Genomic DNA, 23458 nt, shown 5'->3' with positions numbered 1-23458 from the left:
AATGTGGTTCTAATCTCAGGGCCAGGCACTCCCCGTCCTTGTGCCTGGCAGGTTTCCCAGGCCCTGGAATCACCATCCCCCAGAACCTGGGGCACAGCAGGTGTCAGTCTGGGGCAAGTGAGGAATGGGGCTATAATTTCCCACGAGCACGCCCCATCCAAGGAGCTCTCAGCCCCTCCTGCTCAGGGTGTGCATCTGAGGAGGATCTTCAAAATGCAAATTGCTTGCCTAAGGCAGAGATGACCCATAGGTTTGCTCTAATTGCCTCCTCCACCCTCTGTATTCTGGGAAAGTGGGAAGAAGTAAAACTGTCCTTTACTTTGGGGAGTTAGAAGGAAGGTAGAAATTTGTGGGCTGCATCCCCGAGAATAAAAGCAGGGTTTGTAGTTACTGTCTCAAAATAGAGACAGGCTGTAGAGTACAGGATGCTGCACTCTCCCGAGATTTAAAGATGTTATCATCGCTCTTCTGTTCCTTTCAGTAAATAGTAATAAAATCCTTAAAATAACAAGTTTCCGTGCTCTCTGGGGAGACAGCATAGACAGGGCGAGTGGAGGGGGCTGCGCATTTCCTCTCCGAGTGCCACAGTGGATTCTAAGAGGTTACCCTGTGAGAACGCCGGCGAGAGACGTCATCCAACTGGACCCAGCAGCCTGGGCCTCACTGGCCACTCACTAGACAGGGGAGTTCCCAGGCCCCACCCTAACCCAACTGAATCAAAAATTCTGGGAGTGAGGCCCCACCCTCTATGGTCAACCAGCCCTTCCAGGAGATTCCAATGATCAAGGTCCAGCCTGAGGACCACTGGGCAGGGGGCAAGGACTCTAACCGAGCTGCTCTGGAACCCTGGCTCTGCCACTGTACAGTTAAGTGAGTTGAGCAAGTTAATCTCAGCAACCCTGTGAGGTAGGAACTATCAGTGTATTTTACAGATGAGGAAACTGAGGTATACAGAGCCTAAACAACCCAACCAAATTCACGTAGCTGAGAAGCCGTTTAGGACCTGAGCCCGGGGTTGAGCTATTAATTTCATTTAATTGATGCAAAAAAAAAAAATGCGCTCACTTACTCATTCATCCAATATTTACTTAATATGCACGACCAGGTGATACACTGAGAGGCGAGGAATAGGAAAAAGAATAAAGATCTCCATTCCCGTAATACTTTAAGCAATAAAACAACTAAAAAAAAAAAATCTTCATTCCCCTCCCCAAGAAGTTCACGACTTTTCTCTTTTGGTTCAGAATGAAGAAGTGACAGATGGACTCATTTTAAAAGATGATGCTCTGTGTCTGCGTTGGAGGCAGAAAAGATTTTCCGCGACTCCTCCCTTCCATGGCCGTTTACAGAACCCGCCAGCGCCAGCGGTTCCGCTCCCCGCCTGCAGAGCAGACCGTCAGCGGCCGCCGGCGCGGTGCGTCCCCTCTCCCCGCGGGGTGGGACCTGCACCCCATCAGCTCCGGTGACCATCCCCTCCCCCTCCCTCCGCGGGACCAGCCGTCCACGCCTTAGGGACGAAGGCGCACCCCCCGAGGGCTGGTGGGCTGACTCCCCCAGGACGGAACTAGTCACTTACACCTAACGTGCCGACTGTTAGGGAATTTCCCGGGAAAGTGACAGAGAAGAGCCTGAGGCCTGCTCCTGCGCATCTGCCCTGTTAGCGCTGGCCACACCCCCGTGCCGGGCTCGAACCCGGCCGGAAGCGGGCCCCCGCCGCCGCCTGCAGCCAGGGCTGGTGGCTGCTGCCGGTGCACCGCGTTAAAGTGCAGCGATCGCCCCGTCGGGGACGCCCGCCGTCCTCCCCGGGAGCCGGCCTTGGCGGACTGCGCCCCGGGGCCGGGCTGGGACCCCGCGGGCCGCCCCACTGCTTCCCCTTCGGGCGGCGGCGGCCGCGGGGGTTTGGGGACCGATATTCCGGTTGTACAGGGCGGCGGGGCGGAACCTTTCTCCCCCGCCTGCTGTCGCTTCCCCCCGGGCCCAGGTGTCGCCGGACCGGGAGTGGAGGCTTCATTACAAACATGGCTCCTGCGGGCCCTGAGCCTGGGGAGCGGTCCTCCGGGCTGGAGGCTCCGGGACTCGCCGAAGACCGGCTCTTCCTGGTTAAAGGTGGGGTGTGGTGAGCTGCGGGCGTCGGGGCGAGCTCACCCCGGCTCTGCCCGCGCTGCAGCGGGCACTCCCACTGCCACCCGCCCTGGGGGACCTCCGCCTGGGTTTGTCCCTGAGGTTATGGGGTGCGGTGACCCGGGGGAGGGGGCGGGGGGGGGCGGGGGGTGCAGGAGCTGTTCCTGGTGCTGCATCCCCCCATGCCCTTGCAGTTTCTCTGTGCCCTCCTTTTTCTTTTTTAATTCTGTAGAACTAACATTGTCTCCTTTTCATTACGATTATTGGGGTGACATTGGATACTAAAATTATATATTTCAGTTTACATTTCTAATAATACATGATCCGTAGATTGCATTATGTGCCCCCCCTTCCTGCGTCTCCTGGTAACCACCATTCTGTTGTCTGTCTCTGAGTTTTTGTTTGTGTGTCTTGTTCGTTCATTTGTGCTTTCAGTTTTATGTCCCGCATATGGATGAAATCGTATGGTCCTTGACTTTTCTGCCTGACTTACTGCGCTTAGCACGAGGTTCTCAAGTTGGGTTTGTCCCCTAAAGGGTCCCTGCGCCCATTCCCTGCACTTGGAAATGACATGTCAGTGACCTCGGAGGTCATGAAGTCAGGCAGGTTTCACAGCCCCTGCCATTTACCTTTGGCAAGAGCTGCTTAACCATTGTTTCTGGAATTTGAAAAGTGACTTTGAACGTAATGTCATTAGCAGCTGAAATTTACCTGTGTACATCCTTTTAACCTCTGGTTTCTTCCCTCCTTTCTTTAATCTCTCTCCCCATCCTCCACGCCTACCCCCAAACTCTTGGCAGGTGGACTTTTCCTAGGAACTGTTGCTGCTGCGGGAATGCTAGCTGGATTCGTTACAACGTTATCTTTGGCTAAAAAGAGGAGCCCTGAGTGGTTCAATAAGGTTTGTGACACTGAAATCCATTCATAGCATCGTTATTGTTTACAAGTAAATGGCAGCCCTATTGCATAGGAAAAATAAAAAATAAAATAAAATAATGCCTTTACAAGTAAACCTATGTACACTTCATAGTTTCACGAAGTGCGCAAATTAATCAACAGCCTTTATTTTCATGTAAAAGGAGGTACTTAAATGTGTGCTTCCTTCACTTTTAGCAGAACAAGATTTTGAAAACTCATCCAGTACATTTTCTGTTCACAACATGACTTTAGCCTAAATCTAGGTAATTCACTGTCAATTGTGAGAGGCCCCAATGTTTTATGTATCACTAAGAAAGAAAAAGTGATGTCAGTTAAACTCTTGACATAATACTGATTGCAAGAGGCATTTCTATCTCGGAGATGTTAAGATGTTGAAATAAAGTGCATCTTAGCATTGATGGAAAACAGGTCATCTCCTTGAACTGGGAGATCACATGTGCTTGTGCACGGCTGCAGCCCTCCTCTCTAGAAAAGCGCCTGGCACACAGTAGGCGCTCAGGACATTTTGGTTGAATGACTATAACGTGCTTAAGGAAGAAAGTCCTTACTCCAGGAGCAAGATTGAGCCATCCCTGTCGTGGTCACGTATAGCTCATTGACCTAGTTGATGAGAAATTTTCTTCACATTTGCTTGTAGTTACTTGTTCTTATGTGTTGCTTTGTGTCTGCCCTCCCCTGTTAACTAGTACTTTTTTGCTTCAACACATGCAACTCGGGCCCTTTCATGTGGAGATGAGGGCAGATTGCTTTATCATAGAGAATGGCTAAGGCATACCCACAAAAAGTGTAAGTCAGTAAATACTGAGTATCTGCAGAGTCTAGGCACGTGCCAGGTACACATGCCTAGCATAAGCATAATTCCTGTGTGCTGTCAGAAACACTCACAGTCACAAAATACATGTGTAGAAAAGCCTGTATTTAGAAATGGTGTTGAGCAAGATCAAGAAAATCATTTTTAAAAAGAAAAAGACAAATTAAAGAGAATACATTTCCAGGTGGAAGATGAGATGTTACAAATTTGCTATTGTTTATCAGTTAAGCTAATTAGCTGATGAAAATGCCAATGAATGGGCATTTTCTCTACTTGTTTGGGGATAGGAGAAATCTTGACACAATGTTCTAGGATTTTTCTGGAAGAATCAATACGCAAAAACAGCAATGGAATTTTTGAAAAAAAGTAATGAGTATGATGTACTTTCTGGATATTAAGATTTTTTTTTCTATAATTAAATCTGTGTGATTCTGGCATAAAAATAGATGATAAATTAGTGGTACAAAAATAGCTTAGAAATAAACCTGTCTCTAGAAAAGATTCTCAAGTAAATTGGTAGAAAAAGGATTAATCAACAGAGTGGGGCAGTTGCTAAGGTTTGGGGAAGTAAACTCCCTTGAGTCATCAGCCCCCATCAAAACCAAAATAAATACCAGATGAACTTAAAAGTTAGTGGTGAAAAGAAGAGATAATTTAAAAATAAAGCTAACAGAAAAGAGAAATGCCTGTAACGGTAGGATAGGGGAAGTTTTCGTGAGCTTCAAAGCATCAGAATGCATCTTTGACCAAAAACAAAAACTAAAAAGCAAAATACAAGGAATGAAAAGTAAACCAAACTGGGAAAATATAATAGCACATATGACAGGTATAAGGGCTGAAGAACATTAATATATAAAGAGAAGATACAAATAAGAAAACTGGGCAAATAACATGAGTATACAATTTAAAAGGCATAAACAGGTGGTTCACAACTTGGGGAAATGTTCATTCTCATGGACACTGGAAAGTAAGTTATAGTTTTATATAAATTTTTAAAATTTCTTTGGGGGTTTTTTTGTGTGTGTTTGCTTTTTTTTCTTTTTTTTTTTTACATTAATTTCGAACACTCCCCAAATATTCTTTTTTTAAAAAATATATATTTTATTGATTTTTTACAGAGAAGAAGGGAGAGGGATAGAGAGTTAGAAACATCGATGAGAGAGATCGATCAGCTGCCTCCTGCACACCTCCCAGTGGGGATGTGCCCCCAACCAAGATACATGCCCCTGACCGGAATCGAACCCGGGACCCCTCAGTTCGCAGTCCGACGCTCTATCCACTGAGCCAAACCGGTTCGGCCCAAATATTTATTCTTTCTGAACTGAGATTTTCACCCCAACTTTCCTGTCTTCATTGCAGGGAAGCACGGCCACCGCGGCGCTGCCGGAGAGCGGGTCTTCCCTGGCCTTGCGAGCCCTGGGCTGGGGCTCTCTGTGTGCATGGTGCGGGGTTGGCGTGATCAGCTTCGCGGTCTGGAAAGCTTTAGGAGTTCACAGCGTAAGTAGCCACGGTCCTTCACTGGTATCTGGAATGTTCATTCTACTTCCTGCGGTCCAGATCTTCCTGATTCTCCAAGTCGTATGGTTTGTTCACTGTCCTAGGAAGTGATGACAGCGACGGTGACTACATTCTTATAATGACTAGGCAACTTCTCATTACTAGTAATGACATTAGTAATTTCAATATTTGAGCGTGGTGAAACTTCAAATGTAATTAAGTAATGACTAATTCATAGCAAAAGTTCATTCCATATAAATTGGTACTATTCAGTGAATTATTTAACTTGGAACAACTTTCTATGCTGTTTGACATCCTTATATATAAATATTCTTCTAAAATAGTTAAAGCATTGTAAAATTATTGTTTAAATTATTAATGCACTTACATATTATGGGAGAAAATCTGAAAAACGTGTGTGTGTGTGTGTGTGTGTGTGTGTGTGTGATTTAGACTCCAAGCTGTGAAGCTATACATTCAGAAGGTTGTCTTATTAAACTACCAGTAGGAAGTTCTGTGGACCATGCTGTCTGTGACAGGCGGGAATGAGGGTGGTGTGGAGCAGGTGGCCGCAGTGGAGTTGATGCAAGTAGGTTCTGGATACATTTCAAAGGTAGAGTCAACAAGGATTTGTTACGGATTGAGTGAGAAAGGTGAGAGAAAAAGTGAAGTCAAGGATGCCTCCACGGTTTGTGGCCTGAGCAACTGGAAAATGGATGGGGATCAGTGTGACAGGAGCAGATGTTGTTGGGGGTTAAGTCAGGAGCTCAGCCTGGGACTTGTCAATGTGAGATGCAATAGCCAAGTAGAAAGTCAAGTAAGCAGTTAGATAAAAAGGCTAGAATTCAGGGGAGATGTAAAGGTGAAGACAGAAATTTGAGACTCATCAATCTCAAATAGGTATCTTAAATAGATGGTATTTAAAGCTACAAGACCAGATGACCTCACTACGGCAGTGCATGTAGAGAGGTCCACGGAAGGAACTCCTGGGTAGGCCCAAGTTTTAGAGGTTGGGGAATGAGGAAAGTAGCAAATGAGATTTCCCTAGTGAAGAGGTAAGAAAACCAGGAGAATGGTGGCTTGGATGCCAGGTGAAGAAAACCTTTCAGGGGGTGTATGCTGGGGATAAGTCATGTGGTCGTTCACTCAGTTAGCAGATGGCAGTCATTGATGGGTAAAGCCAGAGTGGGGTGGATCCAAAAGAGCATGGAGGAGAGAGATTGGAGGCAGTACATATAAGCAAGTCTTGAGTTTTGCTGTAACGGGAAAGAAAGTGGGGTCATAGAAGGGAGAGTTGGGGTCAAGAGAGTTTGTGTTTATCTTTAAGTTGGGAGAATTAACAGCATGTCTGCACACCGATGGGAGTGATTCCGTTAGTGGGGGACCGGAGGGGAGAATTGCTGGAGTAATAGATTTGTAGTAGTAGTGCTGGCATTATAATAACTAAACATGGGCATTATTGTATTTTTCACTCAAAATATACCAGTAGACAAACAGATGTTGCTTTTCTCCTTGTCTGACTAACCTTTATTTTTAAGGTAACTGTGCTGGCAAATTTTCATAGACCAACAAAATTAGGTTATTTAAATTAGATTATGTGCTTGAGAACTTGGGCTTTATGGGCTAGACCAGTGAAGGCGAACCTTTTGAGCTTGGCGTGTCAGCATTTTGAAAAACCCTAACTTAACTCTGGTGCCGTGTCACATATAGAGATTTTTTGATATTTGCAACCATAGTAAAACAAAGACTTATATTTTTGATATTTATTTTATATATTTAAATGCCATTTAACAAAGAAAAATCAACCAAAAAAAATGAGTTCGCGTGTCATCTCTGACACACGTGTCATAGGTTCGCCATCACTGGGCTAGACTGTGCTATTTTAGTGTCTAGATAGAATGTGAACTTCCTTGTCCTGATAAGAGGATTATTGCCTAAATTAAATATTTTGGGGAGAAATACTCGTTTCTGATGGGCACATTGAATCTAAGGGTACTTGGAATCCTTTTAAAGTGCATCTTAATGTCTTTAACTAAAAAGAGGCTGCAAGGACACACCCTCCCTCCATGCTGGTCATTGGGCATATTGTTTGATTTTTACTACTGAAAAGTCTCACAGAAAAGTGAACCACTGGTACTTTGTCAAGGATACATCTTTTGAGAGCAGTAGTGTATATTGGTGTGTTCTTTCGGAAGACATTTGTGGGCCTACCCTGAGCCAGGCTCTGTGCTAAGACAGGGCTCCCCAATAGACTTATTATGGACAGCTTGGGCTTTAAAACTTTCTACACAAATTCTTACCAGATGGCTCTGCCCTGAGGCTTGTGGAGAGCAAAGGGCTGCATTTCAGGTCTGCATTTAGAGAGTTTTGATGAGAACTGTGAGGCTGCTCACAAAAAAGTCCGTTGATGAACTTTTCTCACTATTTACTGTCTCTTATTGGGAAATACCCTCTTTTTATGACTAAGGAAAACAGTCTCTGCACTCAGTAAATAACTGAGACAAATGCTCTAGATCAGAGTCAGTTCCAGTGTCAAATACTTGTTGGCTGCTGCTTCAGTTGTATTAAATCTCCACTGTAAACCCAGTTTTTATAAAAGGGGTGCCATCTAACGGCTGACCCAGAGCAGCTTACATTCCCTATTTTAAGTCACAGCTACATCTGCTGGCCTGAAAGGGAACATGACAATGCTGAGAGTGAAGCCCTTCAGCATCTTAGAAATCTTTTCTATTTATTCATCACTTCATATAGAATATGTATAATATAGGAAATGTTTATATAAATTTGTATTTTACACAGTGATATATCATTTAATCGGAGGTTTCAGAAAAGGAGGGCTAGTAGAAGCTACTTTGTCAGCAGATGAAGCAGATAAGTGCACCCAGATTTAAGATGGGACCCTCCCTCCACCCCGCTGAAAAATATATTTTGGACCTATCTTTCTTAAAACAAAAATGGCTTTTTTTATGGTAAAAACATGTATTCAATATTTTTAAAAAAGAATTAATGTAGAAAAGTACAAGAAAGGAAATAATTACCAGAAATCTCACTGAGTTGTAATCATCTGTTATAATAGAAACATTATTTCAGACCTTCTTCTATAGGCGCATTCACATAATCGTACATAAATGTTGTTTTACTGTACTACTCTGGAACCTTTTTTCACTGATTAGTCATAGGAATTCTCTGCACAGTAAACTTATATAAATCTCCATCACTTTTAATGGCTACATGGTACTATATTATGTATTATAATTTACTTAATCAGTCTGTTGCCAACAACAGTTAGATTGTAATTTTTCACAATTAAACACCATAGTGAACCTCTATAGGCATATATCTCTTTTGTATTTTTCTTGGTCAAGAAATTTGTCCTAAAGACAGAAGTTGTTATTGTTGAATCAGAGTGCATGCTTTTGATACAATTTAGAACAGCCGTGGGCAAACTACGGCCCGCAGGCTGGATCTGGCCCGTTTGAAATGAATAAAACTATTGGAAAAAAAGACCGTACCTGCCGGGGTCCAACCCCAGCAGGTCCAGGGGTTCCCAAAGGCGTAGACGGAGTCAGCGAAGAAGGAATGACACGGAGACAGCGTTCAGTTGATCAGCAGCCTAGCCAGGATCTCCAGCCAAGTTCTGGTCTCAATCTCCAGAGAGGTTCTGCTTAGGATCTCCAGCCAGGTTCTGTGTCCATGGTCTCTTGCTAGGTTCTCCAGGTTCTCCAGCCAGGTTCTGTAGCCATGTTCCCTCGCTAGGTTCTCCAGCCAGGTTCAGTCACCGGGTTCTAGTCAGGTTTCCTTGCCAATTTCTGTAGTCAGGTTCAGTCCAGGATCTTTTGCCATGTTCTCTCGCTAGGTTCTGTCTCTAGGTTCTGAGGCCAGTTTCTGTCCAGGATCTTTTGCCATGTTCTCTCCAGCGAAGTTCTTCTGTCTCTAGGTTCTGTGTAGGTTCTGTCTTCTTACATCTGTATTTATACCAGTTGATTCCAATCCTATCAATCTCTATTACAAAGGTTAGGGCGTTTCTTATCTCCATTCCAGGGAGTAAAGATTATGTAGCTTAAGCATGATTGTTCATAGTTAAAGTGATTAATTACCCGCCTGGCACTTAGTTAAGAGGTTTTATTCCCTCCCTAACTTCAGGGGAAAATCCCTACCTGGGGAAACAACCTTTCTCAGAGACCTTGGTTAAAACACATAGTGCCAAGAAGGTGAGCAAACATATTAAGAACAGTATGCCATATATGCCAGGTCCCTTGAAACAGCAAGGATGGACTGGCTCCCGGCACGTACCCTTTTATGTAATGATGTTTACTTTGAATTTATATTAGTTCACACAAACACTCCATCCATGCTTTTGTTCCGGCCCTCCGGTCCAGTTTAAGAACCCATTGTGGCCCTTGAGTCAAAAAGTTTGCCCACCCCTGATTTAGAAGATTTCAACAGTGCATACAAGTTTCCTGGCACCCTTGCCACTGGTGGCATCCATGACTCTGAAATGTTTGCCAACCTGATAGTCATCTTTCTTCCTTGACTGCATCCCTCCGAAGGCCCTGCCGCTGTTAAGGCTTTTATGGAGATGGTCTGTGACTGGGGCCTTGCCCACTCTTCAGCCCCAGACTTGCCCCCTTATCTGCTGAGGCAGGTTGCTTCTTTCTAAAAGCCCAGGTCTCTTGTTCTTTAAAAAACAAAAGGTAAAACATACCTAGTTTAAATATTTCTCTAAAAAACTGTCATTTAACTTTCCTATTCTAAGAAGATCCTTTAAGACAAGTAGCACAAGACCTTTCCTCTAGGACAGGAGTAGCTGCCGGCTAATCACATTTATTTTCCCCAGCACTCTTTAGAGCTGCTCCTACGCATACTTTTTATGTTAATATTTAGGCTCGCTTACTAATTACTTTATGACTAACCTGACGATTTGGGTAATTATAGTCAAATCTCTTTCTTGTGACATTGCTAATTTCAGTTTTCCCAACATTCTGATGTATCTCCTGCTAGATACATTTATTCTTACATTATTTTAAATGAAGCAGCATTGTAGAGTGAATACTAGAACGCCACATGTAAAATGAAACTATGGAGAAGCTTAAAAGTGTTGAGCTTCTAATATCTAAGAAGGAAACGGACTTCATGCTGTATACTTTCCATCAGTTTAGGTCAAAGACCAAAAGCTAATCTGAGTCTCCTGCAGATGGTTTAGTGGCAGCCACTCCCGAGTCATCTGCAGAATCTGAAAGGCAGCGGAACATTTCCCTCCACATCTCTGCCTAATCTCATTTCAGTGCTTCCAAAGATCCGACCAGCCCCTGCCCCCAGGAAGCAAGCTCCAATTTCTTATTCTGATTACCGACGTCAGCAGACCAGCCTTGCTTCCTCCTCCTAATGGAACTTACTGGAAGGCCCAGACACAGTCATCATGATCTTGCAGAGATAGTTCCAGCTGTCAAGCTCTCGGCCTTCAAACAGCGTAAGCGCCAGGAGCATTTCCCTGCAGCCGCTTTCCATTAATGGGGAGTGGCACTGCGCATCAGTTAAACTCAGGGCCGGTGACAAGAACGTCTCTGCGACCCTGCTTCCTGTTCCCCTGCCGCTCTAATGGGCTTGGCGTCCGGTGGTGAGAGCACTCCCAGGGGCAGTATGGTGACACAGACCGCATCACAGGGACTTTTGCTCAGTTTAAAACGGGAGGTAATGACCAATGTACACTTTTTTCCTGGGGGACGGCGGAGACACCAGCTGTTTTGGCCTGTTGCCAAGATAGCTCTTTAAAAACCCACCAGTTTCCTTTTATAAGTAAAATAGGGCCCCAGGCATTTGATAGAGTGAGAATGTGCAACAATTACTCAGAGATAAGCTTTGCTAAGAAAGCCTTCCCGTTCACTCACTTCAAGAATGTTCACAGCCTGTTCCACCTGAGGAGAGCTAGCCTCCTCCTCACTTGCATTTTCTCTTTCTTTGTCCCTGTTCTCACACTGAGCATGGAAAATGGGATACAGGTCTCTGACTAAGGCATCCTGAATGCCCGCAGCCTCTGCTTTCCCCTTAAGCATTATTCAAAAGGTACCTGTTACTGGTTCGTCACTTTCGAGTATCGAAAACTATGAAAAAGTTTCATGTATGTTGACATACTCCCATATTTTTATTCATATACCCTGTATCAGAAAATGGAAGTGTTCTCTCAGATTGAATTTTACTGGCTGAAACATTTCTAAATTTAAGAAGAAGGTTTTAAAATGTGCTGTGTATCTTTCCACAGTGTAAACTGCGCTGTGTCTTGCTGACTCAGTTATATCAGTTATTGTTCGCTTCTGGTGCTAGCAGATTCTGAGTGTTTACAGTTCTTTATTCTTTTGGTCATTTTTCATGACTCTGGTTTGGCTCTTGTTTTCCACTTCGCAGTATCGCACTTACTTCTGAAGCGCTGCTGCTTTCCTTTGCGCACATTATGCTGGGATTCCTGCCTTTACTCTTCTGTCTTCTTCTTCGTGGGTCCCGTCCACTCTGGTGGCTTCGTCCATGTGCAGACAACTGCCAGCCTCCTGCCCAGACTCCTGAGCTCCTGGCTCGGGGGCCTGCTTAAGTGGACACTGATGCTTGGGTGTCCTCCCAGCATCACGTGAGTCCCACCGACTGTCACTTCCTCCCAGCCTACTCCTGGGTCACACTCAGTGCACAGCGGTGTCATGTACAGGCTGCCTACAGAGACAAGCGGATTCTACTCATGACCACACTCTTTCTCAGTCCTGTCTGACCGGTCACCACGTCTTGCTTCTCCCCTACCCACAGCCATGGCTGGGAGCAGCTTCCTGCCCCTGGTTATCACACCTAAGCTCTGTGCTCCCTGCCTCGCCTCTGCCTCTGCCTCTGCCTCTGCCTCGCCTCTGCAAGCCCCTCTCCACACGGCTGTGGAATGTCCTGGGCTTCCCCTCCCCCGACTCCCACCTGCATCTGCACCACTCACTGCTGTCCTTCATGTCCCCGCGGGTCACATGTCCACGGGGCTGCCTCCCCCTGTGCTGGGGTCCAACCCCAGCAGGTCCAGGGGTCCCCGAAGGTGTGGACGGAGTCGGCGAAGAAGGAATGACATGGAGACAGCGTTCAGTTGATCAGCAGCCTAGCCAGGATCTCCAGCCAAGTTCTGTTCAGGATCTCCAGCCAAGTTCTGGTCAGGATCTCCAGCGAAGTTCTGGCTAGGATCTCCAGCCAGGTTCTGTGTCCATGTTCTCTTGCTAGGTTCTCCAGCCAGGTTCTGTAGCCATGTTCCCTCGCTAGGTTCTCCAGCCAGGTTCTGTCACCAGGTTCTAGTCAGGTTCTCTTGCCATGTTCTGTCCAGGTTCTGTAGCCAGGTTCTCTCTCTAGGTTCTGTCTCCAGTTTCTATCCAGGATCTTTTGCCATGTTCTCTCCAGCGAAGTTCTTCTGTCTCTAGGTTCTGTGTAGGTTCTGTGTCTAGGTTCTGTGACCTGTTGTCTTGTTACATATGTATTTATACCAATTGATTCCAATCCTATCAATCTCTATTCCAAAGGTTAGGGCGTTTCTTATCTCCATTCCAGGGAGTAAAGATTATGTAGCTTAAGCATGATTGTTCGTAGTTAAAGTGATTAATTACCCTCCTGGCACTTAGTTAAGGGGTTTTATTCCCTCCCTAACTTCAGGGGAAAATCCCTACCTGGGGAAACAACCTTTCTCAGAGACCTTGGTTAAAACACATAGTGCCAAGAAGGTGAGCAAACATATTAAGAACAGTATGCCATATATGCCAGGTCCCTTGAAACAGCAAGGATGGACCGGCTCCCGGCAAATTCCCCTTTTTTTATTTTTTAAAAGTAGGCATTAAAAAGAAAAACCCCAAATGCTCTCTTGTATCCATTTTAAGAGTAGGATTGGCACTTTCCGCTATTACCTGAGTCCTGATCTATCACCCCAGGGAGAGCTTGCCAATCCTGCACTTTCCTGGGGTGGAAAGGCTGCAGTGGGGTTAAGGATAAGGCTCCTTGGGCCTACCTCCTCCCATGCCTTTACATTTACCTTTCCTTCCTCAGAAAAGCATGGACATACTTCTTGTATAAAACGTTCTGTCTGACTGGGAGTAGCCTTAATTCCTCTGCTAGCAAGCATGTGTGTTAAAAGATCAATACAGAGTCTTATTTCTTTAGACTCAGTATGGCATATCTTCTTAATCTAAAGATCAATACAGAGTCTTCTTTCTTTGGACTCAGTATGGCACATCTTCTCAATCTAAGAATCAATACAGAGTCTTCTTTCTTTGGACTCAGTATGGCACATCTTCTCAATCTAAGTTCTGTACTATCCACCTTCTTACCCTACTTATCCTCTATAGGGGTGTCTGCAGTACCCTGGTGGAGTCCTATCCGTCCCGAGTATGGGGTTCTCAATGGGGGTGGAGGGGGGCTTACCTAGGGGAATCCTGTTCCAGGGGTTCCCAAAGGTGTGGACAGAGTCGGTGAAGACTATCCACCTTCTTCCTACGGTGGAGTCCTGTCCATCCCGAGTGTGGGGGGGACTTACCTAAGGGTCCCTGTTCAGGCGCCAGATGCTGGGGTCCAACCCCAGCAGGTCCAGGGATCCCCAAAGGTGTGGACGGAGTCGGCGAAGAAGGAATGACACGGAGACAGCGTTCAGTTGATCAGCAGCCTAGCCAGGATCTCTAGCCAGGATCTCCAGCCAAGTTCTGGTCTGGATCTCCAGCCAAGTTCTGTTCAGGATCTCCAGTGAAGTTCTGGTTAGAATCTCTAGCCAGGTTCTGGTTAGGATCTCCAGCCAAGTTCTGGTTTGGTTCTCCAGCCAGGTTCGGTCACCAGGTTCTAGTCAGGTTCTCTTGCCATGTTCTATCCAGGTTCTATAGGTTCTCCAGCCAGGTTCTATAGCCAGGTTCTGTCCAAGATCTTTTGCCATGTTCTCTCGCTAGGTTCTGTCTCTAGGTTGTGTTGCCAGTTTCTGTCCAGGATCTTTTGCCATGTTCTCTCACTAGGTTCTGTCTCTAGGTTCTGTCTCTAGGTTCTGTCTCCAGTTTCTGTCCAGGATCTTTTGCCATGTTCTCTCCAGCGAAGTTCTTCTGTCTCTAGGTTCTGTGTAGGTTCTGTGTCTAGGTTCTGTGACCTGTTGTCTTGTTACATATGTATTTATACCAATTGATTCCAATCCTATCAATCTCTATTCCAAAGGTTAGGGCGTTTCTTATCTCCATTCCAGGGAGTAAAGATTATGTAGCTTAAGCATGATTGTTCATAGTTAAAGTGATTAATTACCCGCCTGGCACTTAGTTAAGGGGTTTTATTCCCTCCCTAACTTCAGGGGAAAATCCCTACCTGGGGAAACCACCTTTCTCAGAGAGGTGACCTTGGTTAAAACACAGTGCCAAGTAGGTGAGCAAACATATTAAGAACAGTATGCCATATATGCCAGGTCCCTTGAAACAGCAAGGATGGACCGGCTCCCGGCACCCCTGCCCCCAAGAGAAGGACATTTGGCTCTGTCTGGACATGTTTCTGGCTGTCATAACGGCAGGGAGGCTACCGGCATCTAGTGGATAGAGGCTAAACATCCTACAGGACAGGTCCCCACGAATCACCTGTCCAGATGTCAGCAGTTCGGTCGGGAGCCTGGCTGAGCCTCTCGTAAGCCTGTCACACGCAGTCCTCGCCGTGCCGAAGGGCCACGCTCTTCCCAGCCTCTGAGCCTTGTATTGCTCATCCCCACCCAGAGCACCCCTTCCTCCCCTGCTGCCGGCTCTGTTCTTTGCCTCCCTAGACAGTCTCGCGGCAGGTTAATTTTTAACCTTTACAACATGGAATTAATCCGGTTTGGCATTTGGGACTTCATAAAGGTAACTTCAGTTTCTACCTCAAATTGAAAGTAACAAAGATATTCTTCATGTCAGTTGTTCTAGATCAGGGATCCTCAAACTACGGCCCGCGGGCCACATGCGGCGCGCCGAAAACATTTATCGGGCCCACCGGGTGTTTTTGCCGCCGCTGCCTGTCCTGCTTAGCAGCCGACTCATCCCGGGCCCGCAGTGCGCATGTGTGGAATGTCTGAGGGACAGGGAACTGGCCCCCTGTTTAAATAGTTTGAGGACCTCTGTTCTAGATGAATAAAGCTGTTGTTACCGAGGACTACAGTACTACTTCTATTACTCGATCCACTGGCAGAAAGTAAATGGGGTAATAGAATAGGTAAAGTTTCTCACTTTTTAGTTATGATTTGGGATGTTTACACACATACTGATGAATTTTAATTTTTCATGTTTTGTGACACATTAAAATACTTCCCTTTCCTCCTTTTTTATGATTAATTCAAGGGGCTCTTTTGCACTGCATCAAAAATTTATGTGTGCGATGATACCTTTAAAGAACAAAAACGAGATTTGGGAAATTATTAGAGCTTGCCTATTCATGTTATACTATTTGAATACCATAAACAGGACATCGACCCCAGTGGTGCTTTTTGATTTGACAGTTTACTTTTATTCTGTTTGTAGCTCTGCTTTTGTCCTTTCCCAGCATTCTCAGTACGGCTACCAAGGAAAATAGTTTCAGGTGCTGGGATTAGTAAAGATCCCTACATAGTATCTATGAGCAATAGGATTACAGCCCTTAATTTGTTTGAAAACTACAATTTACATTTTATGACTTTCAAATCACAAAGAATTTTACAATAATTGTTTATATAATGCCCTACTTACATGCCGGTGAGTGTATAGGCTATTTTAGATCAGCTAGTAATATTAATTAACACTGCTCTCAGTACTTTCTTTTTTTTTTGCAAATTGGGAGTTTTGTGCATAGATTTTTTTTTTAAGTTTTCCAAAGAACAAAACATTTTAAATAACTTTAAAGGTTAAAAATATTCTCTCTGTCATTGCAGTTACTTGTTCCTAGCACTGTAGACATTTTTTTCTCTTAATCTCCTAATTTTTTGTATGTTCAAACTTGGTAAAGGTAGGTGTCAGCTTTGAAAATAGTTAAGAAATCTTTAGCTCATCAATAGCTTCATTTGAAATTTACGCCTCAGCCTTGCTAAGAAACCCCAGACACCTGCATGTTTAACCTGCTCCTTTCTTCAGTGCCTTTCTCTCACCTTTAGTCTCTAGCCTCACGGCACTCAGTTTTGTAGTTATTCACTTATTCTTCCCTACCACATTGTTACTGTGCTCCTCTGCATGGACCAAGCTCTGTTCTAGAGGACAGGGATATGCTGGTACATAAAAGGCGATCCCTTTTGGATTACACTTAATTGTGTGTGATAAATCCTATCATGGAGAGAGGTACAAAGTGCTTTGGTGGTACAGAATTTTATTTATTTATTTGGTACAGGATTTTAAAGAGTCAGTTCTGCTTGGGCATTGTAGAAGAGCTAGGAGAAGATGGAGTATAGATAATCTGCAAATTAGGATAGTTCGACTTTATGGTGGTGCTAAAGTGATAATGCATTCAGTAGAAATGGTACTTCAAATTTTGAATTTTGATCCTTTTCCCGGGTTATGGCTATACAGTACTATACTCTCTTGTGATGCTGAACAGTGGCAGTGAGATGACTTTGCCCAGCTGGAACTAATGTATGTGTTCCAGCACGTTTTTGGTGGGCTATTGTCCACTTATATTTTCAACATATAATAAATTTATCAGGACATAACCCCATCGTAAGTCGAGGAGTATCTGTATTTGAACAGGACTCCTCGATAGAAAAAGAGCAGGGGAGATGGGGGTGTCAAGGTGGAAGGAATAGAATGGCTTAGTTGTAGTCATTCTTGGCCCAGAGACTTGGTAGTCATCTTTATTTCCTGCTTCATTCCTCCTAACTGGTGTAACCAAAAGTACTATGGCTTAGTCCTCCCATCAGCTGGAATATTGTGCTGCATTTTGAATAGATCTTTTGAGTTAGGTTTTCCATTCAAAAGGAATAATGAGCCACCTCAGACGGAAGGTCATTAGGGTAGGGAGCTTGCCTGGTTATGTTTGGCTTCCCCCGACTTTGAGTAGACCTAAATCTGCTGTGGAGGTCATGTCCATTTCTTCATCTTCCGCAGTTCTTTCCTTCTTATCAAGACTCACTGTACATAAAAAACTGCTTTGTTCGAGGGATTTTATCTTGGAGAGTGTTACTTTTTTCTCAACATTGATTTAGTTATGGTTAAGGGGGAAAACTGAAGAGGCAGCTCTCGTAGAGATTGTATTTCCAAAGAGGTTCACATTCGACAAAGAAAATTACTATAAAAAGAAGCCATCTAGCTAAGAGTCTTTATGTCCTTGAATTTCATCCTCAAGAACACTTATCTTAGAAAAGACTTGACTGACTGGTCAAAGGCATCATTATAGGAGGAAGGTGGGAACAGGCATTAGGTTAAAACATTTCAAGTTATAACTGGAATAAAAGAAACAATAGCTATCAAAAGTTGGTCTTTTAAAAGGATCACTAAAATACTGGCCACCATTAAGGAAAAATCAGTTGAAAATTTTCCAGTTTTTAACTTGAGAAATGGTTGCTATAAATCTAACCACAGTGTGGAGAGAAAGCATCTATGTGGTGCTCTTACCATTGCTTGTGCCACAGCTTATTGTGACGGTGCCATTAGAACAGGCTCTCTGGTCCCTGCTCAGGTGCCAGGAGGTCACACTAGAAGAGGTTTGCAGGAACTCTGCTAATTGCCACGCTGTTCCCACCCCTCACCAGCTTCTTTGCTTATTTTTCCTCTCTTCTTGGACTACATTTCAGTGGCAGGAAGAATGAATATAAAATACTCATTTTGCCAAGATTTGGTATTCTAAAACAAAAAATTTTTTCTGACCGAGAGGGAGCTAGCTGCATGTACCAAGAGCACCTTGCTCTCTCCGGAGGAGAGCTTTACGTGATCATAATTCTGTTACTAACTGGGGAGAAAGTACCATTTTTATTTGGACTTTGGTCGTTTATTGGGTTTATTAGGATTTATATTTCATCAGATGTAAAGTTTTTTGGCCTGAGAAACTTAAAAGGAAGTTCATGAGAATAACCAGAGGAATGCAGTGGAAGGTAAGACAGGCTGATGCCCTGTTGTCCTAGCGGATAGAGTGGACCCATGAACAACGCAGGTGTGAACTAGGGGGTCAACTGAGGAAAACCCACATAGTGGGCACAGTTCAGACCGTTGTTCGAGGGTCAGCCACATTTTATTTTACTGCTTTAATCAATGATCTTTGTGCAGGGGTTAAAATTTGCCACTTTAAGGACATTTAAGGTATATTTTCATTCTAGTAGAGGCTATACCTTTGTACCTGAGAAATTGTTAATCAGGACCCTCCATCACAAACTGTCCTGTGGCATGAAAAGGAAGTGAGAGCCTCTCCCTGTGAGTTTTGGTTTTGGACCAGCTCATGGTGATCCCCTTGCCCCGGTTGCCCTGTGACTTCCCCACGGCTGGGGATCACGGTTGTGACTGGCATGAAGACGATGGAAACCTTTCCAGAAGGTTCTCAAACTGATGTGACCTGGAAAAGGATCCCCACTTGTGCGTATGCAAGGAAATGGTGCGGGGGACAGACATTGCACAGGCCCTTCCTCTTCCAGCACTTAACAGTCCAGAAAATTCAACCTTGTTTTCATCTGTACTTCAGGAAAGCATTTTTACTTGGCATGCATACTGAAAATACAAAATCTGAGTAGGCCAATTAGACACATTAAATATTGAAGAGAACTGGCGTTTGTAAAACTTGAATTCAAGGAGTATTTTATAGAAATCATTGTGAGGTCTTACAAGCCAGGGCCTGCCTTGTGTAGCCGCAGTAGCCAGCTTGAGGAGGCGTCAACTATCCACAGCCTCCGCCGACACAGGACCACGCCGAGGGGTGTCTAACGGCCACAGCCTCGCGCAGGCGCAGTAGCATGCCCAGCGGGTGTCTAACGGCCACGGCCTCACGCAGGCGCAGTACCGTCTCAAGGGGGTGGCTAACGGCCACGGCCTCACGCAGGCGCAGTACCGTCTCAAGGGGGTGGCTAACGGCCACGGCCTCACGCAGGCGCAGTAGCAAGCGGAGGGGGTGTCTAACGGCCACAGCCTCGCGCAGGCGCAGTAGCACGCCCAGGAGGTGTCTAACGGCCACAGCCTCCCCAGGCGCAGGAGCAGGCCGAGGGGGTGGCCAGGATCACAAGCGCCCTTCCTTCAGGCCTCAAACCTTGCCTGCCGCATTCCTCCATCCTCTCCCCTCACCTAGTGAGTGAATGGCCATGGGCTGGGCTGTGGGCGTCTGCTGGGCCAGCCGGAGAGTGGGCGCTGCGAGAGCGCGTTTCCTGAGTGCGGGGATGGCGCCGGGTCCCCGCCAGCCTGCTGGCGTCCCACTCGGGGGTCCTTGCTCTGTTACCCCCGTGTCTAGGATGGCGACTGTCCAGGGTGAGCTTATAAAGAATTTAACTTCAAAGGAGAGCGTTCCTCATAATAAGATCTCCATCGTAGGATCCGGGTCGGTTGGCATGGCCTGCGCCATCAGCATCCTGATGCGAGGCCTGAGTGACGAGCTCGCCCTGGTGGATGTGAACGAAGGCAGGCTGAAGGGCGAGACGATGGACCTCCAACACGGCAGTCTTTTCGTGAAAATGCCCAAAATCGTTTCCAGCAAAGATTACCAAGTCACGGCCAACTCCAGCCTGGTGATCATCACGGCGGGTGTGCGCCAGAAAAAGGGAGAGACGCGCCTTGACCTCGTCCAGCGCAACCTGGCCATCTTCAAGCTGATGATTTCTGGCATCATGGCGCACAGTCCGAACTGCAAGGTGATCATCGTTTCCAACCCGGTGGATATCTTAACTTACGTCACCTGGAAGCTGAGCGGAATTCCCCAGACCCGCGTGATTGGAAGCGGCTGCAATTTGGACACCGCCCGTTTCCGGTATCTGATCGGCCAGAAGCTCGGCATCCACGCCGGAAGCTGCCAGGGGTGGGTGCTGGGCGAGCACGGGGACTCGTGCGTCCCGGTGTGGAGTAGCGTCAACGTCGCGGGCGTCCCGCTGGGGGACCTGAACGCGCAGCTAGGGACCGACCAGGACCCCGAGCGCTGGAAAGATGTCCACAAGGAGGTGGTCTCCAGCCCCTATGAGATCATCAAAATGAAAGGCTACACCTCCTGGGCCATCGGCCTTTCCGTGGCTGACCTGGCGGAAAGTCTTCTGCGGGACCTTCGGAGAGTGCATCCGGTGTCCACCATAGTGAAGGGTCTCTACGGCATCCGCGAGGAGGTGGCCCTCAGTGTCCCCTGTGTCCTGGGCGCGGACGGGATCGCAGGCCTGGTCCAGGTGAAGCTGACCCCCGAGGAGGAGGCCCGCCTGAAGAAGAGCGCGGAGACGCTGTGGGGGATCCTGCGGGCCCTCGAGGTGTGAGCCTCCAGGGAAACACCTGCTGGGGGTGCCCAGGAAGAGACCGTCCCTGCGGCCGTCACTTAGAGGCCCACACGTAGAGCGACTGACTGCCCTATTTAGCCCCCAGCTCTGTTGTGTAACTTCCGGTTTTGAGTTTTTTAACAGTCCCTAAGTGAATGCATCAAAGGTTTTTGTTTGTTTTTTCTGCCACTAATACACCAATACTTACCTTGAATTTATATGTAGTTGCCATTTGGTCCAAAAGAATGTGGGGTGTAGGTGTTTATTGTGTTGTAGAAATTTATTCTTTTCATTAAGCACATGTTAATTCTTTCATTCTCACTAGCTTATGTACAATTTTCACATACTATTTTTAAAGTTATAGCTTTCTCTGCAGTGAAAAATAAATGTACAGAAGTACTTTTTGTAATGGAGCCATCTGCTGCCCTCATTCTCCTGTGACAGCCTATCCGCAGGGCCTTTCAAAGGGCATCATGAAATGGTCCTGCATATTCGCGCGTGCGTGTGTGTGCACATGTGTGTGTGTGTGTGTGTGTGTGCTGTGCACTCTCATGCCAGTGAAGTAGGATCATGAGGTTAAACTATGAAAATAATAGTGATGGGGTTGGTAGCTGTTATGAAGTGTTTAATGCAGTAAAATATAAAGCTTTTAAGAAGAGGCTTGACAGTCAGAGGTGGTACAATTAGTCATTTATTTGGCAGAGAAACATTCTAAAATTTTGCAGCTACTAAAAATAAAGCCTGACAAATCATTTCAGAATTGCCTCTGAGAACCTGACCTGTTAGCACCTTAAATCAAGGAGCATGTTATAAATTGTTCTTATTGGGCTGAGACTTCGCAGCAGCGTGGCCCTGGCCCTAACACTCTCCAGGGTCGTCCCTGTTGCTCAGTGTCCTCACATTAACGGAAAGCTTTTGCTTTTGAGTTGTGCCCTGTTGTCAATCACTGTCATAAAAATTGGCCATTTCAGTGAGTACTTCAGGGGTTGTATTTTTCAAAAAGTTACACTTTTCATTTTTATTCCTAAATCAGTAGACTTTACTACAGATTTTAGACTTTATGCATGTGATACATGAGCATTTAGGAGAAAGTAAAGGGGCTTGTCTGACCTTTACCTAAATGATAGTACTGTAACTTACAAAATAAGAAGTTGAGATTTTTTGTATTCATGTTAGCTTTCCTAATACAATTGGATATTAAATAAATAATATGGTATATCTTAGGACCCATATGGATATCAGCAGGCCTAATCAAAAGTGAAGAGTACCAGCATCTGCTTTCTAAACTAAACCAGTTCTCCTTAGTTGAATTTAATCATGTAGATATAGGACAGTGATCTGCCCCCCAAGATGACTCTACCATCTGAGTTCCCTTACTATTTCATTGACAACATCTAGAAGTGTTCTGATTCCCTAGGAAGCAGTTCTATATAATAAAAGCCTAATATGCTAAGAGTCCCGTTGGCCATTCAAAACATCAAAGCATAATATGCTAATGATGTGGTAAGGCTGCTCAACCACTCACTATGATGTGCACTGACCACCAGGGGGCAGACGCTCTGACTGGTAGGTTAGCTTGCTGCTGGAGTCTGGTCAGTTAGGACTGAGCGAGACGGGCCGGACACGCCCTAGAGCCCTCCAGAGGCCCCTCCCCAGCTGGCCAACCTCCCGCATGCCTTCCCAGCTCCAATTGTGCACCGATGGGGTCCCTTGGCCTGGCCTGTGCCCTCTCACAACCTGGGACCCCTTGGGGGATGTCAAAGAGCCAGTTTTGGCCCGATCTTGCAGGCTAGGCCGAGGGACCTCACTGGTGCACAAATTCGCGCACCAGGCCTCTAGTATCATATCATGGGACTGATTGATGTACTGAGCATCCTGAAGGTGGGTAGGGTGTGGGTTTATTTGTTCCAGATAATTTCTTTAAGCTTAACTGCATAGTTTCTCCCCTCCTTGGTCCAGGCCTTGTTTCAGCCACGTTTCAGCTAATGTTAATGTTTTATTGAACAGCATCAGAGCATGTCTCGTATCTATTTTATAATTCTCTTCATCATTAATGTCAGGATATGTTGGGTTATGCTGCACTAAAAAAACAATCTCCAAGTGTGCAGCTTAAAAGTTTATTTCTGTCTCGTATAAAATCCACTGTTGGTTTACCCGACTCTAGGGAAGCTGGCCTCCATAAGCTGGCTTAGTATCTCAGATTGCCTTGACTTCCATGCTTGCTACGGAAAGGGAAGAGAGGCCTGGAGAATCAAACACCTGTAGTTAAATGCTTCATCCCGCAAGTGACATTTCATTTCTATTGCATTTCATTTGCCAGAACTGGTCAAATGGTCACCTAACTTCAAAAACGGTAGAGAAGTCTAACCGCTCTGTATCCATGAGTGAATGAGGCTCTTGGTGAACATGGGTAATAATCTGCATGCCATCCTATATAAAACGGTCACCATGGATAGTCGTTTTTAGTGAAGCTCATAGTAGAGGCTATAGAGGTACTGTGTCTTCCCAGGTCACAGAACCAGAGTGACTGTCAAGAGCGAGCTCTGGACATCAGTCAGGCAGTTGTCCTTGTAAACCATGCCACCATGACCGGCTGACCTCTCTGGTCCCTGGTTGCTCCGTGTAAACTGACAGTCCTCATTTCTGCCACATAGAATTGTGAAGGCTACATAATCGCCTGATTCTTGGTACAGCGCCTGCCTCGTAGGTGATCCCAG

General features: G+C 45.7%; 1 protein-coding gene across 2 annotated transcripts; it reads left to right on the top strand.

Annotated features, from left to right (window-relative positions):
- The first annotated feature begins 1983 nt into the window (after positions 1-1983).
- Positions 1984-21153, top strand: LOC308521338 (L-lactate dehydrogenase A-like 6B). Of its 2 annotated transcripts, XM_081094301.1 has the most exons (4): positions 1984-2106; positions 2922-3022; positions 5231-5368; positions 19822-21153. In XM_081094301.1, the coding sequence occupies exons 3-4, from the start codon at positions 5311-5313 to the stop codon at positions 20739-20741; spliced, it is 978 nt and encodes a 325-aa protein (XP_080950427.1). In that variant the 5' UTR covers positions 1984-2106; positions 2922-3022; positions 5231-5310; the 3' UTR covers positions 20742-21153. The 2 variants fall into 2 exon arrangements, with proteins under 2 accessions (XP_080950427.1, XP_080950428.1); XM_081094302.1 differs by lacking the exon at positions 1984-2106 and having other exon boundaries at positions 2480-3022.
- Positions 21154-23458: the final 2305 nt, after the last annotated feature.

Source organism: Myotis nattereri (assembly GCF_964212035.1).
Source record: "Myotis nattereri genome assembly, chromosome: 6".
NCBI classification, from domain to species: Eukaryota; Metazoa; Chordata; class Mammalia; order Chiroptera; family Vespertilionidae; genus Myotis; species Myotis nattereri.
The sequence above is the reverse complement of the archived record's forward strand: the minus strand, read 5'-3'. Positions and strand labels throughout refer to the sequence as shown.

Bases quoted from the DNA above. Each gene is read 5' to 3' on its own strand.
- LOC308521338 (XM_081094301.1), top strand. From the start codon at position 5,311: ATGGTGCGGGGTTGGCGTGATCAGCTTCGCGGTCTGGAAAGCTTTAGG. The intron at 5,369-19,821 runs GTAAGTAGCCAC...TCTCCATCGTAG, and splicing joins AAGCTTTAGGAGTTCACAGC to GATCCGGGTCGGTTGGCATG.